The sequence below is a fragment of the Phodopus roborovskii genome, unplaced genomic scaffold, assembly GCF_943737965.1.
Source record: "Phodopus roborovskii unplaced genomic scaffold, PHOROB, whole genome shotgun sequence".
NCBI lineage: Eukaryota > Metazoa > Chordata > Mammalia > Rodentia > Cricetidae > Phodopus > Phodopus roborovskii.
The window spans coordinates 11,532,736-11,552,478 of NW_026126578.1; the positions used below are offsets into that span (position 1 = coordinate 11,532,736).

The 19,743-nt window shown below is 48.7% G+C and overlaps 1 protein-coding gene across 2 annotated transcripts in view; it reads right to left on the reverse strand.

Moving 5' to 3' along the window:
• Nucleotides 1–329: 329 nt before the first annotated feature.
• The window catches only part of Wnt5b (Wnt family member 5B), a 103,812-nt gene continuing 84,398 nt past the window's right edge, over nt 330–19,743 (reverse strand). For both annotated transcript variants that reach the window (XM_051203815.1, XM_051203814.1), the window contains exons 2-5: nt 14,044–14,180; nt 12,312–12,559; nt 6,769–7,061; nt 330–1,063 (exon numbers count right to left, since the gene is read on the reverse strand). In XM_051203815.1, the coding sequence (XP_051059772.1) occupies nt 605–1,063; nt 6,769–7,061; nt 12,312–12,559; nt 14,044–14,162 (1,119 nt within the window). In that variant the 5' untranslated portion in view covers nt 14,163–14,180 and the 3' untranslated portion in view covers nt 330–604. The remainder of the gene's footprint in view (nt 1,064–6,768; nt 7,062–12,311; nt 12,560–14,043; nt 14,181–19,743) is intronic.

Here is a 19,743-nt window from a genome sequence, read left to right on the forward strand (position 1 = left end):
CAGGGGCTGGTGACAGTCTCATCAGAACACAGATCCAGAATCCAGAGAGGCGCAGGTCCCTTACGGTCACCTGTCAAGAGTGACCTGAGGCCTCTCCGCAGTACTGAGGAAGGAGCCTTCCTTCCCTGCAATTGAGCACTGGGATGAGAAAAAAAGCAAGTACTGGGACCTTTCCTGAAGCTACCTCCATTCAGGGGAGGACCTGGGCCGCAACTGGGGTCGTCAGGTCTCCACCTCCCACAGGGTCTCTGGGTCTCCTGGCCAGGGTCATAGACTGCAGATGTGAAACAAACCCATCTCCTTCATCTAATCCCTGCCTCTTTCCTGGAGGCGATGGCGCGCGACACTCTCAGGCTCCTGGGTCCTGAGAGTCCTGGCCAGAGAGCATGGAAAAGCCCATTTCTCTCCCCATGGCTGTAGATTACCAGCAAAGCCCAGTCCTCACAGAGGGCCAGAATCTCTTAAGTTCTTCCTCTCCATTTTCTTCTCTTGCTTATTTATCATCTGTCCATTCATTTGTACAAATATAAAATATATTTAGATAGATTTATATAATATAGACTTTTGGGAGGCAGAGAGGAGTGGGCTGGCGGCATGGGTGCTGTCATTTACAGACATACTGGTCCACAATCTCGGTGCATTTTTTGCACCTGACAAAGCAGCACCAGTGAAACCTGCAGTGGCAACGTTCCACCTGCACGCTCTTGAAGCGGTCATAGCCGCGGCCACAGCACATGAGCTCACAGCCATCCATGCCCTCTGAGGTCTTGTTGCAGAGGCGGCCCTGGGTGCCCAGTGAGCCCGTGGTCTCGTTGCGCAGGCAGTAGTCAGGGCTGGGGTCCACGTAGACCAGGTCCTCTGGCGTGGGCTGGTTGAAGCGGCTGTTAGCCAGCTCCAGCTTGCCCTGGCGGGTGATGCGCATGGCCGCAGCACTGTCGTACTTCTCCTTCAAGCGGTCCCCCACCTTGCGGAACTCAGCCAGCTGGAGCCAGCAGGTCTTGAGGCTGCAGGACCCTGAGACTCCGTGACATTTGCAGGCGACATCAGCCATCTTATACACAGCCTGGGGGGTGGGGGAAGAAAGATGAGTGAGAAGGAGAATCCTTCACAGACAGTGTTAAGAAGGGGGTGGGTGGGCAGTGAATTTAGCAGGATAAGAAACTTGCTGCCAAGCCTGAGTTTGATCTCTGGAGTTTACAACTCCTACAGTGCTCCAAATCATCTTCAAACATAATTTTTTTTTTAATTTGTGTGTGTGGGAGAGAGACAGAGAGACAGAGACAGTGGGTGCACATGTACCTCACTGCTCACATAGTCACCCGAGGACTTCTGGGTAGTCAGTTCTTGCCTTCTACCTCATTATGAGACAGGATCTTCCTTGTCTTAGTCGCTCATAGTATTATTACTCTGCACGTGGAGGTCAGAGGAATAATTCTGGAGTCTTCCCACCTTCACATGGGTTCCAGGGCTCACACTCAGCAGGTGCCTTTACCTCCTTGCTGGTCCCTCTCATTTCCTCTGCTTCACCACAGACTCCAGGCTAGCTGGCCCACACACTGCCAGGTGATTCTCTGCCTCCCACATTGCTGCAGGAGAGCTGGGGTTACAGACATGCATCCCTGCATGGAGCTTTTACATGGGCTCGGGAGACCCTAATGGGCTTACTAGACTTGGGTAGCAATTGCTTCTCCCCATTGAACCATCTCCCCAGCTCTTACAACTTAAAAAAATTATTTACATTGGGACAGAATCTCATGTAAATGAGGCTGGCCTCAAACTTGCTCCACAGCCGAAGATGACCTTGAACTTCTGATCCCTTGCACTTGCAAGCACTTGGAAGTGTTGAGATTGTAGGCATATGTCACCATAATAGTTTATATTGCACAGGGATCAACCCCAGGGTCTTTTTTTTTTTTTTTTAAAGATTTATTTATTATGTATACAGTGTTCTGCTTGATTGCCAGAAGAGGGCACCAGATCTCATTATAGATGGTTGTGAATCACCATGTGGTTGCTGGGAATTGAACTCAGGACCTCTGGAAGAGCAGTGCTCTTAACCTCTGACCCATCTCTCCAGCCCCCTTTAAAAATGTGTAGCCCAGGCTGGCCTCGAACTCGTGATCCTCCTGCCTCTGCCTCCTTCAGCAAATCCTACCGGCGTGTACCACCACGACCGGCAACCCCAGGGTCTTATGCTTGGTAGACAAACATTCCACCAACTCCAACTGAGCTACATCCCAGCCACTTCCCACCCTACCCTTCATTTTCTTTAAACGGAATCTTGTTATGTTGTTCAGGCTGTTCTCAAACGTGGGGACACAGTGATCTTTCCAGTCTCCCTAGCAACTGGAACTACAGATGTGAGCCATTGGTCCTGGCTCAAACTTTCTATGTTGATCCCATTTTCAAACAGATAAAATCCAAGAAGATATGTTTAGTTTTTACACAATATGGAGCACAAGTCAGGAAAGAAAGGATTCAGTTGTTTCACATGCTGTCATGGCCTGGTTAGCCCAAAGTCCTCCCAGATCCTCCCAAGTTCCTCCCTGACTGCATGGTTCCTGAGGCGCTTCCTAGAAGCCATCATATCTGTCACCAGGACCCCCACCCCACCCCTCACACTCAGCTGACATCCTTCACACTCAGCTGGGAGAGGCCCAGAGTTTGAGGTAAGGGCAAACCTCTGCCACCAGAACAGGGTAGTGAGCCTACCCACATGAGCATTTGTTCCAGAACAAATTGACTTTTTTCGTTTGTTTGTTTTTTTTTTTTTTTGAGACAGGGTTTCTCTGTATTGCTTTGGAGCCTGTCCTGGAACTAGCTCTGTAGACCAGGCTGGCCTCAAACTCACAGACATCCGCCTGCCTCTGCCTCCCCAGTGCTGGGATTAAAGGCGAGCACAAACTGAAAGTCACTCAATCTAAACTTTACGGAGTGGATTTGAACTTGGCTATTTCAAAACTCAAAATTATAAAGCAGAGAGGAGTGGAACAGAGCAGAGCAGAGGAGAGGAGAGGAGAGGAGAGGAGAGGAGAGGAGAGCCTGCTCACTAAGGATTCTTCAACGAAGAACACTGCTGTCGCAGCCTTGGCAGCTGGCCCATGGCGCAGGAGGCAGGATAAGAATGCATCTCTGCCTCAGACGGTTTCCTGGCCACAGCAGTTGTCCCCAACAGAGTCGGGACTCATTTCTCCAGGGTTTCCCTTAGACTTCTTTTCAAGAGCTCCCGGATTGTGTCTTTATTCAACACTGAGCAGAGACTACCACATGTGCCATTTGCAGCTCCGGGACTATTTGGAAGGTTGTCTTCCTAAGACGGAATTATTCCCATGACTTTGCATCAGAGACACTGAATCTCTGGAGTCTTGGGAAGCCATCAGGCCCATGCAGAAGGAATTCCAACCTGGTGGCCCATGTTGGCTTAGAACAGGAGGGGAGGGAGTTCTTCCTCCAAGGTTAAAGGCACCACCCTTGGCCTGACAGCTACCAAGGACAATCCCCCACCACCACCTCCCCTCCCATCAGGGCCTTCACAGACAAGCTCTGCAGTCACCCCCTGGCCTAAATCACAGGCTTGGGTTCTAGCCTGCCTCGCTGCAGAAGTGGTCCTTGGCTTAGGGAGAGAGCAGCATCTGGTGAGATGGAAAGGGAAGCATTAGGGTCTATGGCTGTGTAGGGGGTAGCTGCTGAGCCACCAGAGAGGAGGATAAATGACTCTAATGGGAATAAATACTGGAAGACAGGAAGGAGGAACCCGCTCACAGATATGGACAGGATCCCCACACAAGATTTAGGAAGAATGCCGTTTCCCTTCACTATTTAAAATCTACCCATCCTTGCCCTAGATGAAGACACTAACAGACATTGGAATATTTGTTCTTTGTTTTACATATTTTATTACTGATACTTCTGTGAAGAAAGACAAGGGAATTTTAAAGCCCGTCCTGCTTACTAAACTAGTACAGAGTGAGGCTGGGGATGTAGCTCAGGTTAGACCATTTGCCTAGTACAAGTAAAGCACTCAGTTTGATGCCCAGAGCCACAGAAGGTGACAAAATGCTTTTTTTTAAAAAGAACCTTTCAGTCCCAGTTAGAGTGTTGTAGTCACACCTGGAATCCCAGCACTCTGGGAGGCTCAGGGAGGGGGGCTGCCATGAGTTTGTGGCTAGCCTGAGCTACATAGAGAGACCCTGTGTCATTCTTAACACCTCCTCCCCAGTTTTTTAAAGAGCTGGGCTTGGCTAATGCCTGTAATCCTAGCACTCAAAAGGCAGAGGCAGGGGGCTGGAGAGATGGCTCAGAGGTTAAGAGCACTGACTGCTTTTCCAGAGGTCCTAAATTCAATTCCCAGCACCCACATGGTAGCTCACAACCATCTATAATGAGATCTGGTGTCCTCTCCTAGCATGCAGGTATACATACAGGAAAAAATACTATGTATATCATAAATAAATATATTTTTTAAAAACAGGCAGGGGCAAGATGAGTACTGTGGGCTCGAGGCCAGCCTGGGCTACATAGTCAGCTCCAGGCTTGCTGGTCTGGAATTCACAGAGATTGGCCAGCCTCTGCTTTTGAGTGCTGGGATTAAAGCCCTGTGCCGCCATTGCCCCCCCCCAGGCATTTTTATCTGCATAGCCATCCTTGTGCAGTTGAGCAGTACCAGCTTGCTGCTCTTGCCTCTGTGTCCAGAGGAAGCTGCCAGAGTTGCTTCTTCCCAGAGAAGCTTCTGCCAAAGCACATGGGCCTTCTGCTGTTGGGCAAGATGGCAGACAGCAGATCATCTGTTGCTGTTCTTGCTCATTCTGGTCTGAAAGTACTAGTCTGGGTGCTTTTCAACCCTTCCATTGTACAATGCTCCTTGGAGAACTTCCTGTGCGTGCGTGTGAGGAGATGCGAGCTAACATAATACTGTTGAACCAGCTGGCAATTGACAGCTGGAGTTACTTGGACAGTGACAAAAAAAAAAAAAAAAAAATAGAGACAAACATCTCTACCCTGGAGCAGCTTGTGGCAGAGGGGGAGACAAAGGGCTGAGGAAGAGGTTTGCAGTGTTGGGGAAGGAGCTAAAGCCTGGGAACCAGACAGAGGAAAGCAGGAAAAGAGGTCATCAGGGGGCCAGACAGACAGAGGAAGCAGCAGAGAAGGGGCCAGCACAAACAAATGATGAGGGGCAAAAGAATGAGGAGCCAGCAGGAGGCTCACACTGAGACGGGAAGGGAGGCCATGCCTCCCCTCTACCTTCAGTACAGTTCACAGATCAGCATGCTGCCTGGCTCCTGGCACTGTCACAGTGCCAGACATGAGCTCAAAGCAGGGCTGACACCCAGCCCCTTTGCTTCCTTCTGCGAAGCAGGATCTTACTTATCCCTTAGGAGGCAACACAGAAACTGCTCTCGTAACCATGCACAGCCCAGTAAGGGTGTCACAAAGAATCACGGCCAGCACAGCTGACCTTCACCAGAGAAAAGGAGGGTGAGAAATACCTCAAGAAAAGCATGAGACGCTCCACTCAGGCACCGGTGCAGGAGGCCTGTAGGGAGTGGGAAAGACTTTAAGGTCTGGGTGGCCTTTAAGCCCAGATCTATTTTATTTTGTCTTTGAGGTAGGGTCTCACCCAGCCTGGCCCTCAACTAGGCTCAAGCTATCCTCCTGCCTCAGCCTCCTTTGCACCTGAGATTCTAGATGTCCAGTTTTGAAAGAGGATAGGAAGTGAGCACCCAAGAGTTTAAGAATGGGCCACAGTGCACAGTGGGGCAGCTGTTCTCAGAGGCGTCATTTCGGGAAGCTGTGAGGCGTAAAGGAGCAGAGCTCTCTGCTGCCATGGTGCTGCCCCCAGAGGTCGTGGGGACAGTGGGGGACACAACAACCAGGCATGTGCGGCTGTGACATGTCACCCGTGTGTATCTTCTACTAAACCCGAGGCTTAGAAGACAGTTGCATTTCCTCATTCCCACCTCAGCCTCTCCGTGCAGAGTACGCATCCTCCATTACCCCTGAGTCTATGGGCTGTGGCTCTGTATCTGCTCATAGCAGCTCTTCAGAGTCAGCCCCAGGCTCATCTGATGCTGTTAACAAACCACAAATCCCAGGCTAGGTTTCATGGCCTGAGCAACCAATCGTCACGAGGAGAGTTGGCCAAGAACAAACACTTCACCTTAGTCCTGGAGGGACCGATGTGATAAAGTGAGAAAAATAACACTCAGGAACCAGGTGCTATGATGGGCACCTGTAGTCCCAGCTCCTGATAGGCTGAGGCAGAAGGATGTCTTGAGCCCAGGAGTTTAAGATCAGCCTGGGCAACAAATAAGACCTTGTTTTAAAAAAAATAAATACAAGTCTGTCAGTGATGGCCTATGCCTTTAATCCCAGCACTTGGAAGACAGAGGCAGGTGGATCTCTAAGTTCAAGGCCAGCCTGATCTACAGAGCAAGTTCCAAGACAGCCAGAACTACCCTTATAAACACTGTCTTGAAGAACCAACCAACCAACCAACCAACAACAAAACAAAAACCCAGCACTCAGGAAGCAGAGGTAGGTGGATCACTTGAGTTTGAGGCCAGCCTGGTCTACATTGTGCATTCCAGTCCAGCCAGAGCTACAGAGTGAGATCCTATCCCAAAACAAACCATCACCAACTAACAAACAAAAAATCAGTCCCCAGCACCCCTAAAAAGAAAGACAATCACACTAGAAGTGATGCTCAGTGACAAGGATGTAGGTCTACACCCGTAGCTCCTTGGCAGCGGTCAGGACAAGATGGCTTACCCGGCGGCCAGCCTCGTTGTTCTGTAGGTTCATGAGGGCTCGGCCCTGCTCCTCTGATCCCTTGGCGAAGTTCTTCTCACGCTCGCGGGCATCTACAAACTCTTTGGCAAATCGGTAGCCATACTCCACATTGTCCCCACAGCCACCCCACAGCCAGTCTCGTGGCAGGTCCTTGGGCCTTGCAGTCCGACTGCAGCCACAGGTGGACAGTTCACCCTCTCGGCAAGCGCGGCTGATGGCATTCACCACCCCGGCAGCACTCACTGCATAGGTGAAAGCAGTCTCCCGGCTACCTGCAGCAGGGGACAACAGATGGTAAGCATGCTACTCTCCTCTGCGGATGGCCTCTCCTTCTCTCCCTTGGCTGTGGGAACTAGTGCTCCAGGGGATGCCTGCCCTCTCCACAGACACTCTTTCAATGGGCTGACCTGGGCCCATTTTGACTTCTGCCTCTTGGCCCCAGCTCTACTCTCTGACACTCGCCATGCCCGGTCAACACCCAAGCCAATTGTACTTTGTAGGACCCCACAGTCACTCCTGGGAGGAGCTGTAGGTAGCGGGAGAATGAGCTTCCTGCAACTTAAGGACCATTGGGACTAACAGGATGAGATTAAAGAATAAATTGTGAGATTAGTAGAACAAGCTCTCACCCATGCAAAAATAACTGTTCCTTCAACACCATCTCTCTCCCACCCGTAAGTTACACACCTGTGTGTCTGTCTTCTTCATGGCTGCCACTGTCTAGTGGGACCCTAGCAAAGGCCAAGAATAGAAAGTGAACTAGACAACAGTCCTACCTTTTCCCTCTCTTTACCTTGAGACTCATGATGCCTCTCAATTCAAGAGCACTGGGGAGCCATACTTGAAGTTTCAGTCCCTGGTCATTTTCTATAGAGAATCCCAACTATGCTCCTCTTTATGGCTACAGCAATCTACTTTAAACTCCCATGGTGCCGGTGGTGCCTTTAACCCCAGCACTTAGGAAGCAAAAGCAGATGGATCTCTGTGAGTTCGAGGTCTACAGAGTGAGTTTCAGGACAGCCAGAGCTACATAGGAGACAAACAAACAAACAGCCTCCCATGGTGCATGCTCTGCTGCATGCCATTGCACTGTGGATGGGAGTGTTAGCAGCCTCCCATGGTGCATGCTCAGTTGCACTGGGAATGGAAATGTTATTGGGTGCAGATGGAAACCAGCCTGGCAGCAACAGAAAGGGTTAGCAGAGTTCCCAGATGACCAGGCAATTCCATTCCTAAAAATATGCCCAATGGAAACAAAGATATGCATCCTCATGGATGCTCATTGCAGCATGATTCATAATAGCCACATAAAAAAAAGAAAGGAAGGAAGAACGGAAGAAGCCAATTATCTATCAATGGATGGAGAAACAATGTGCTACTAGCCATCCAGTGAAATGTTAACAGGAATCAAGTACCGACATATGCCATGACATGGATAAACCTTTAAATAATTGCATCAAGTGAAGAGGCCATGTATTGTCTGATCCTATTTATAGGGATGCCCAGAATGGGAAAAAATCCACAGAGGTTACCTGTAGCCTAGGGCTCGGGTTTAGACAGTAACAGTTAAGGGTTGATACAAATAATCTGGAATTAATGGTTACAATTTCACATCTAGTAAATACGCTGAAGACCACTAAACTGCACTTTTAAATGGTGAATTGCACATGCCATCCCCTTAAGGCTATTTTAAGAGCAAATGACACTTGTGTGGGATCAGATACTGAGAGAAGTGGCTCTCATCAGGCCACAGATCCCTCCTGGACTTTCTTGTTCTCCTTTTGTGACTCTCTCGATTCTCCATAATGGGGAGGAGACGCACAGTCCTGTCCCAGAGGGTGAAGCCTGCAGTCAGTTAAAAGGTGCGGAGGCTGGGGAGATGGCTCCACTCAAGAATATCTGCTGCTCTGGCAGAAGGCTGGAGTTTGGTTCCCAGCACCCACGTCGGGTGGCTCATGGCCACTGTGACCCCCCAGATCCAGAGGATCCCATGCCCTCCTCTGGCTTCTGTGTACACATACCTAGGCACACGTACATTCTTATAAACAAACAATAAAGTGAATCTTAGAGGAAAGGTCTGGAGTGGTCCCTACTTCTTGATTATCTTGGCACCACACAGTAAGTCAGAAATCAGACCACACTGAGCGAATCACAAGTAACAATGAACAGCTCTTGTCACTTATGAACAGGAACACCCCCTGAAACCTCCACACAAATAGTGTGACTGATACTTGTGATGACTGCAGCAGTGAATGCTGGGATAGTAAGGTTATCCAAGAAGCTCTTTAAAAACAAAATTGTTTTATTAAAAATTGTGATGGGGCCGGGCTTTGGTGGCACATGCCTTTAATCGCAGCACCCTGGAGGCAGAGGCAGGTTGATCTCTGTGATGTCAGCCTGGTCTACAGAGCGAGTTCCAGGACAGGCTCCAAAGCAATACAGAGAAACCTTGCCTTGAAAAAACAAAACAAAACAAAAAACAATTGTGTATATGTGTATGTCTTTGTAGGAAATGTCCACATGAGTCAAGTACCTGTGGAAACCAGAAGAGGGTGCTGAATCTCCGGGAGCTGGAGTCATAGGCAGTTATAAGCAGTCTGATGTAGGTGTTGGAAACTGAACTCGGGTGGGTCCTCTGGAAAAGCATTATGTGCTCTTAACAAAGCAAGCTGGGCCCTATTCTGAGTAACTCATGCCTTCCTTAGAAATCTTCCAGAAACGTTCTCAACCCCTGACACAACACCTGGAGCAGGATAGAGTCTTAGACACCCCAGTATAGGGTCCCTCTTCAGTCTCCACAAGCATTAGCTTCCAGCATTCCTCAGAAAAGTAGCTGGCTTTTCAACACAACTTATTCATCTTTTTTTCCTTTCTCTTTAAATTGATTCTATCACTAGAAAGTTCCTTCTCATATGAAACCAAAATACGCCTCCTTGTAATTTCTGCCTGCTGGAGTGGCGCTGTCTAATCCTCTATCCATCTGACAGCTCCCCAGTGTTTGAAAACAAGAAACATGCCTTTTATGTGTTCCTTTCCCAGCTACATATGTCTGATTTCTTTTACCCTCCCTTGGCAAATATGCTTCTCAGAGTCCAATCGGCCCTCTCCAAATGCCTTCTGAACCCATGTGCCCCTCCCTGAATGTAATACACCAGGTGCCACAGACTGACTTCTGGTGACTGAGATCTATCTGAAAGTGTCCTCCAGCACACTGCAGCCTCTGCTGGAGGGGTGTGCCCAGATCCTGAGAGCATGCAGTGTTAACTGCATGGGGCAGCACTTGAGTCTTGGGAAAGAGTATTGCATAGAAATCTCTTGCAAGAGAACTCCCCAAAGCAGGTTAGATAAGCAGATAAACCGTGTGTCTGTGTGTGTGTGTGTGTGTGTGTGTTGGGGTAGCGCGCGCATGTTGGGGTAGGTTGGGGATGGGGATGGGAGGGTAACCTAGATGTGAAACAATCACAAATGAAAGTAAAACCAAACCATCTCAAGGGTACAAGGCTATCATGCCATGGCCACAGAGCAACTAGGGAGAGCTTGCTCCCGGAAAGGAGTGTAGCTCTCCATCAGGGTCCCATGGTCCCATGGTTCCCAGGCAGAGGCTTTTGAAGCCAGGCTGCTCTTCTGAGCTGCTCTGCTGCCCTCTGGTGATAATTTTTGCTATAGCTTCAAGAAAAGAGGAGCCTAGGGACAGACACCTCCCAGGATCCTAGAAGGAGCTACCCTGGGGCACAGAAGGAAAGACAGATTCTCAGGCAAGGAGACCCTTGAGGGAGGCTACAAAAAAAAAAAAGTGGATGGCACACACCTGTAATCCCAGGACTAGGGAGACTGAGGTAGACAGATCTCTGTGAGTTCAAGCCCAGCCTGGTCTACATAGAGTTCCAACCAGGGCTATGTAGAGAGATCCTGTCTCAAACAGCAACAACAAAGAAAACAACAAAGTGGGTAAAATCAGACAGATCCAAGTGCTCCTGCTTGTAACAGAAGTAGGTTAAATGAGATGTGCTTCCATTGTAAGTTCTGTCTGTCCTGTACAGGTCGCCCTACTACGCAATCAGATCAGACTCCCAGTGTCTATTCCTGACCTGTGTGCATGTGCTGGTGTGTGCAATGTGTGTGGGTACATGTACATTCCAATCAGGCCCTATTCTCCTGACTTATTTCCAGAACAATAAAAGGTGTTAGTTTTGTCTCCAAATTCTCCCAGGGCAGCTCTCCATCACACTGCCTCACAACCTTGTTTGTTGTTTGTCAGGAGCCATACACCTTGTTTTCTACAGACAAGATCTCTCATTAGGACCTGGGGCTCCCAGATTTGTCTAGGCTGGCCACCAGCAAGCCTCAGGAGTCTGCCTGTCCCTGTCTCTCCAGCACTGAGATTACAAACACGCTTCACTGTACCCATCTTTCTATGCAAGCGTTGGAGATTGAATTTGGGTCCCCATGTCTTTTATGTGGATTGGATGCTAGAGATCAAATCTGGTCCTCATGTTTGCAGGACAAGGATGTCGCTCTCCACCTGGACTAGTGTCATGGTCGAGACACCCAAAATTGCAGGTCAAGTACTATGCCAAGAAGAGGGACTTAAGTGACAAGAGGACTCCTCAAGAATCAGTAGGTAAATCCCACTGAAAGCCAAGTCAGCTTTCAGGGACCACAGGCACATCCCTTTTATGTAGCCAGAGCTGATCCCAAAGGCAAAGACAGTTCAGAGGAGACTTCCCTTGTTTTCACTTTGAAGCCTGGGGAAGATGTCTGGAGTAAATGTGGGGGTCGGAGGAGGTTCTTCTTAAGAGAATACTTTCAAATCTCTACCCCTCCCCCGAAACATCTTGCTGGAACCCCATTTTGGAAAAGCCCCAGCACCAGCTAACTCCAGAACAAGGTAGAGTGATAGGGAGAGGAAGAGACAAGACTACCAACACCTTCCTTTTATGGTCCTGGAGATGAGACCCAGCAGAATAGGGCCTGGTTTCTCAGGTTCTTGCCAGGGAGGGAAGGATTACATTTCAAAAGGACTTAAGACAATTAGACTCAAATCACACCTCCGTTTGGGCAATAGGACAGGGGAGGGGAAGGATGCTGAGTTGCTCTCCCCTCACCTTCCTCTCCCACCAGGTTCACTTATACCCCCTTTCAAAGGAGAAAGCCGGGCTGGGCCTGGTTAATGACAGCTATTACCAATCTGGCACCAAGTCTTCACCTCCTGCTCAAGGGCTCAAGTGGAAGAAGTGAAAATCTTAGATGTTAAAATGCAATTTGGGGTTTTTCTCCCCTGAGACAAAGGCAGCCATGCGGGGCAGGTCTCTAATCCACTCCCTCCTTACTCAGATGCTCCGTTCCCTCCCAGAGTGAGTCACAGCCAGCCCCAGGGTGAGTCTGACTTAGAGGGACACAGGATGATGCAGTTATTGCTATAATAGCCCGTAGGGTTCCCTCTTCCTTCTAACACACTTCCAAGCCCAGAAAGAATCCATTCATGCCATCAGTGAGTGCATCACGTTCATGTGGCCTCTTACCTATCTGCATGACTCTGCCGAAGACAGATGTGTTGTCCACAGCGCTGCAGTTCCACCGCCTCTGCCGGAACTGGTGCTGGCACTCCCTGATGCCCGTCTTGGCTCCCTCCCCGATGTAGGACATGTGTTCCTGATACAACTGACATAGCTTCCTCTGGCCCGGGGAAAGCCCGGGAAGCTGGCTGCACACAGGCTGAGCACCAATGATGAACATCTCAGGTCTCTGCACCGGGTTCAGAGCTAGTGACCTACAATAGCAATCCAGAAAGGGAGAAGGTCCCCCACAGTGAATGTACCTTCCTGCTGCTCTAGCCCATCCATGCAATCCCCTCTCCGCAATGTTCTCAACATACAAGGCTCTGGTCTATGGGATCAGAAGGGAAGTTGAGCACAGAGTGCAAGTCTTCAAATAACTGAGGAACTGAGGGAAACTGAGGAACGAACATAAATGCTATGTGAGATACTATATGCCTCAGACAGTTGGCTGCTAGGTCCTTTATAAAGAGATGGTAGGGTATGGTGGTGCACACCTTTAATCCCAGCAAATGGGAGGCAGATAAGGCAGATCTCTGTGAGTTCAAGACCAGCCTGATCTACATGGTGAGTTCCAGGACAGACACAGCTATATAGTGAGACCCTGTCTCAAAAAACCCACAACAAAAATTTGAACTGTCTTCAAGGATGCGGGTAGGCAGTACAGGCTGAGCAGGGCAGTCATTCACTTCCAGGGGAGCAGAAAAAGTGAACCATCTGTAGGAGAGCACTAACGTCATTAAAGAGGTAAAATGAGGTTAGCCAAGTGCTGGGTGCATGATGGACAGCAGCCCCACCCCTTCAATGCACATCCCCTAGGCCTTTATGATGGAATCCACTTCATACATGTGGGCATGTACCCTAGTCATTGTCTTTCTCTCAGTGTATCCCAGCCCTCTGCTGATCAGCTTGGGGACTACTTTAGCTCATCATCTGGCACCTATCACAAATGAAGTGCTAAATTAGATGAGGGACTTAAAGATTTGCCAGCTGAATAAGAGCAAGAGTTGGGCAGAAACTGTCATTTCCATGTCTACTTGGCAAATGCAGTGGCCTTAAAAACACAAAAAAGCCTCCTTGGCTCTTCCTATAAAGCCCTCCTCTGGCTTTCGGACCGATCTAGTAGGAATTTTACTACATCTGCTTCTACCAGCAAAAACCCCCAAACACAGAGAAATAGCAACACCAAACAATACATAGACATACATGCATACACACAAATATTTACACACTTTTTGTGATGGGGGGGTCTCGCTGTATTCTACAGGTTGACCTTGAACTATTGAGCTCAAGTAGTCTGTCCCTCAGCCGTGTGTGTGTGTGTGTGTGTGTGTGTGTGTGTGTGTGTGTGTGTTTCTAAGAGTGGATTTCAGGGTCTCATTTATGCTATCAATATTTTTTTGCTGTTGGATAAATAACAATAAAAGCTATTTGTAACAATTCACGGTGGGGGGGACATTCAGGAAGGGTTTTAGACAAGACCTAAGGGGGGGGGAACCACACAAATAAAGCCTATATTCTTCTCCTGAAACCCTCCCCTCTGGGAGCTTGAGGGAGAAAATGAAAATGAGCCCTTCCTGTCTTCCCCTGGTATTCCTCAGATAAAGGTGTGACCACTCCCATGGGGCCCTGCTTCTTAGCTTGATTACCCAAGAAGCCTCAAGGTCCGAACAGGCTAGCCCTCAGTCCTCTCACTCACCACCAGGAGCTGGCATCAGTCAGTAGCTGGGCCCAGCTGGAGAGCAGAGCTGCTGTGAACAGTGACATCAGGCTGGGCATGGTCAACCTCAGCCCATCCCAGTGCCCTGGAACCAACATCTTCCAAAGAAGAGCTCCCTGGAGAGAAAGAGAAGAAAAGGAGAGTCAGCTGCGATGCCACAGACCAGGGGAGCCCAGGAGAGATGCAGACAGTGCAGGAAAGCCAAAGGATGAGCTGTGGGAGATGGAGACAGTGCAGGAAAGCTAAAGGATGAGCTGTGGAAGGGACCTGAAGGCAAATGCTGCCCCCACCCCCAGTTCAGCCCTTTCCAGCCTCCTCTTCCTGGGTAGCTGCTCACCACAGGACCTTTGAGTCCCTTGCATTACACTGTGGGCCTCCTGCTCAGGATCCAAGCCAGTAAAGCAAGTGAAAACGGACCATTTCAAGAATAGTATGCCTGGTGCAGCAATTAAGACACACACCTGCTTGTCTAGAGCCCAGAGACAAAAGGCCACTTACAAAAAAAAAAGAAAGAAAGAAAGAAAAGAAAAAGAAAAAAGAAAAAAAAAAAAAGAAAAGAAGAAAGAAAGAAAGAAAAAAGAAAAGGAAAGAAAGAAAACCCCACCCACTCCAGTCTCTATCAGGCCCTTCTTTGTAGGGGCTAAGGGTTAAACACCTACAGAAATGGATATGACTACTCCCCAATAGGCTGTGCCTTCCTGCTCTGAAGATTTCTGAATGCAAATCTTTGTTTATATTAAGGAGTAATAGCAGGGAGAACATTAGTGCCCCTTACTTCCCAGGCTGTGAAGGAGCGTCCCAGGAGCAGGCATTGGCGACCAGTCTCCTCCCACCACACTTTGGCCTTTGAAGGGCCACATGGAATGCACTTCCACCAGCTCGGGCCACTTCTCTCAAATCTCCCGGGAGGTCCTGCCTGCCCACTCCCTTGCTGCATTAGAATTGCCACCTTTGCCTTGGGTGAAACACACCCATCCCGGGAAAACTTTGGACATTTGGAAAATACAGCTTTAGCATCCCAGAGTAACTGACCAACACACACACACACACACACACACACACACACACACACACACACACACACACACCACTCCAGCTCACCACGCTGATGCTGAGCTTCTGGGTCTCTAGACTCTCCGGGAGGGGGCGGCAGATGCTTTTTTAGACCATCGGTCTAGGAAATATGTTTGACCTGGCCACGAAGGGAGGAAGACGGCGGGAGCAGGATTCAGAGTTGGGACATGCCTGCTCCCCACCCCTTTTGGTTTTCCTGCTTGAGGTCTCAGTTGGGGCAGGGCACCAACAGGCAGGTGTGTGGGGCCGGCAAGGGGCAGATCAAAGAGAGATTTGCTCCTTAGCTTTTGTCATGTAGAGCCAGCTCGGAAATGATCCGGCCTTTAGCGGGGGCCACTAACTTTCCTAACTGACTTGACTGCCTCCTCTAAGGGATGTCCCTCCCCCTCCCAGACCCCCCTTAAATCCTCCTCCACCTCAAGATAGGAGGTCTGTAGAACTTAGAGATGGGGCAGAGATAAGGCTGGCTCCAGAAGCTAATGGCTTTATGGAGGGGAGGGTCCAGGCCCAGGACAGAGACGATACACAAGAGAAAAACTTCAAAGGGCCTCCTTGTTCAAACATCCCCAGCTTCTCTTCCCAGTCCTTCTTGGGGACCATTCAGCCTTCCCCTCTGGGCTGCCCTGGCCAAACCGCCACAGACTGGAATACTCCCTACTCCCCACCAGCACCCAGCCACACTACCAAGTAGCACAGGTTTCTCCCAATGGATGGTACCACTGTCCCTGAGCCTCCTCACCCCAAGTTTCCCATCTCACAACCCCCTAACAGGCTCCTAGGAATCTTTCCGAGGTTCTGAGTTTAACCAAAGCCAAACTGGGAGTGGGGGAGGACATCGCTTCAGAGACAGTCAATGCCTGCTAAAATCACTGTGTTTGACCGCCGAGGCCCACAGGCCATCTAGGGCCGGATTCACAGAGGTTGCAAATTCCACACCTCCCTGCCTTAGAAACAAAGGGAAAAAGCATTGGCACCCAACAGCTCTCACCATCCTGTGCACCACTGAGTTCTCAGCTCATTACAAGTGAAAATTTAAAAGCTACCCCAAACACAACCAACCGAAAACCCAAACAAAAAAGCCTTTAGTGTGTGTGTTGTCACCACTGTCTGCCAGACGTGTGGCACATGAAACAAGGCACACACGGATGTCCTTAGCAGCTCTGCCCTGGCCAGCCGTGGTCCAAGAACTGACGCTAGGCATTTCTGATGTGCTTGCAGGGTGTGTGGGGATGACATTAAGGAGCTGACGGAGGGAGATGTTTTAGTTCTACTGGGTAAAAAGACCTCAAATCCAGACAGGACACAGATGTAGCCAGAGTCCAAGGAACAGCTAGCTGCTGCCAAGCTGTGGGACCTGTAGGGCCTTGAAGTCATGTGAACCAGTCATGTGATGACTTTATCTGGTCAGAGGGGAAGTACTTTGGAAGGCTAGGTGAGACATTTAGGTAACAGAAGGTTCCAGTCATTTCCAGACTTCTAGCTTATGAGCTTTGGGGAGTACTTCCACCTCCTGGCTTTCAAAAGCAATTACCCAGGAAAATGTCCATTCCTCCTGTTACCAAGTGCCACCACCCTTCTGACCATGAAGCCATGGTTGAGTGGATAAACCATTCCAGAGAGCGAGTAGTGAAGTGTAAAATAGCCGGGGTTTCCTTCCGCCTCTGCCTGGGTCCTGTCCTCTATATTTCTTCCTGGATGAATGCCTGAACCCTCACTGTCCCTCCTCCCTGTCCAGTGCATCAAATCAACTGCCAAGGCCATCAACTGCATCTTCAGAGTGCATTTAAAGCCTGTCTCCCACTCTCCACTCCTACTGTCCTGCTCTGAGAGACCAAAGAGCAGGCTAACTGATCTCTAGTCTCTAAATTGTTTTATGGCTTCTTTATTAAAGTTCTCTAATTTTCAGCTTTCTAATTGTGCAAACTCTAGGCTTCTCGAAGTGTAGTCTGCAACAATTAGTATCAGCATCACTAGGAAAACCATTAGAAACACAAAATCTCAAATTGCCTAGCTCCAACCCAGACAGAGTTTTGTGTCTAGCATCTGTTATTGTTGTTTTTAGTGCAATTCTTTTTGTTAAGAATTTTACTACATTTATTTATTTGTGTGAGGAGATGGGGGTGGACACATGTGCTGGAAATCAAAGGACAACTCTGTGGAGTCAATTCTGATACCCATGAAAATTCAAGAGCCACTTTCATGCATTGAATTGATGCACCATGATTCCAAAATAGCACATTTGTATTAACAATGAATTTCTACTTGTTGGTACCTTAAACCAATCACCCTACGGTGTTAAAGCCCTCCCAGGGCCACAGAACTTTCAGCATAAGCAAACCAAGCCTCAGCTCTAGCACAAACATGTCCACTGGTTTCTATTCTGTTAGTCATGTGTGTGGATCTCTCAAAGGAACACACTAATAATCACAATATTAGTGGTTGTGGCTGCACAAGTCTGTGATTATACCAAGTACCACTGGACTGTCCACTTTACATGAATGAGCCACACAGGACATGGCAGTTACCATCTAAAAATGTGTTCATGGTGATGCCGCTGGCCCCTCCCCTGTAGAGATTTATGCACCAGAAAGTAATCAATAGCAGCTCTAGGGCAGTGCCTGCCACCAAGCCTCAGTTTGACCTCTAAGTCTTAGCATGCCCCAGTCTGCAAGTTCTACTCCTAGCAAAAAAAAAAAAAAAAAAAAAAAAAAAAAAAACAAGATAGCAGCCCTGTGTCAGCCTCATGCTATCAGTAGTGTCCATCATAGTGAGATGGATGGGCCAGCTGTGATCTGTGGTTGCAATGAAATATTGTGCAGGAATAAAAAGGAACAAGCTACAGCCTCGTGCAACCACACACTCAAATCTTACCAGCATAATGTGGGGGGTTGGGGTGGGGAAATCAAGTCACAGAGAATATAGGTGTAAGCCATACAGAAAAGCAAGAAGTTGAATATCATCAACACCATAGGAAGGTTCCTTCCAGGATGGGAGGGATGGACCACGATGAGGAAGAGACTTAGAGTCTCTGAGCACCAGCACAAGTCTATGGCTCAATCTGGGTAAGGGGTAATGCCTGTTCACTGGTGCCATCTATTTGGCTATGCATATATTATGTGCACACCATGGCTCTCTGCCATTTCCTGAGTTCCTGTGTTGTACATTATATAACGGAAATGTTCAAAACTGAGGAAAGATCCCATTAGCATGGATGGAGGATCTCTGAGCATTCTTGGTCTCATAGGACACACTAAGATCCTTCCCCACGCCCTTTTCTCCTCACACAAAGAATATTCAAGCTCAAGAAGAAGTATTAAACAAATGTTTACTAATCTCAGACAGCCCTGTGACATAACTGTTGGAAGGCTGGGCAGCTATGGAACACAGCAGCACATAGGCCCCAGCATCCTATTTGTGAGCCAGCAGTTTCAGTACCAAGAGTCAGCGCTGCAAGGGTTCCTTTCACTGTGAGGAAACCAGGCTTTGGCCAAGCTACGATCTGTATCACGTTTATTTATTTATGTATTTATTTATTTAGCTATTTTCGTTGTGGTCACTATTTAGTTCACCAGCCAGCTCTGTCGCTGGCGTAACTGTTTTCATAGATACCTTTCTTTCTTAAAAGACATTTTTCTTATAGTGACCAAAGATTAATGCAATAATATAAGGAAGACTTTATCAGAAAATCCCAGTCTCATGAAGGGATCCCCAGATGCTCATCTTCTGCTCAGCTCAATTAACACAGCCTTTCCCTGCCAGCCCTAATTATTTCTCCCGAGGGTCTCTGCCTCTACCCTGCCCCCCATTCTTCCTTCCTGCTTTCTCAGCAAATCCCCTTAGCCCTAAGGCACAGCATTCCTTTGTGTGATCTACTTCCTCGACAGTTGGTGGAGATGAAAATTAAAAAGTCTGTGGTGGGGTGGGAAGAAGGTTACCATCTCTCCCATCTTTTACAGCCCCTGAAGAACTCATGCATCTTGAGGGGTGGCTTAGGGAGAAGGTGGTTAGAGTGAGGAGATTAAAATTCTGACACTCTGGTGAGAAGTTAAACTAGAGCTGCATTTGGCATTCCCTGTGAGAAGGTGTGTGTGTGTGTGTGTGTGTGTGTGTGTGTGCATGCACACGTGTATGTGCATTTGGCATTCCCTGTGAGGAGGTGTGTGTATGGGGTGTGTGTGTATGGGATGTGTATGTGTGTGCATGCACATGTGTATGTGCATTTGGCATTCCCTGTGAGGAGGTGTGTGTATGGGGTGTGTGTGTATGGGATGTGTATGTGTGTGCATGCACATGTGTATGTGCATTTGGCATTCCCTGTGAGGAGGTGTGTGTATAGGGTGTATGGTGTGTGTGTGTGTGTGTGTGTGTGTTAAAGTAGAAGAGTTGGAGGTGGACCCAGAGTGTGAATCTTCATGTTTCCAGGAATAGTGAATCCCAGACTAGCAGCCAGCTTCCAGAGCCCCAGGAAAAATAAGTGACCTACTCTCAATTGCTCTGACGCTGTGAGAATAAATGCCACAAAGCCAACAGACTCGCTAGATTCCAGGTGGTCCTGCTTCCTGACCCTGCATGCATGGTTTCCCGAAGTGGCAGGTCCCAGCTGAA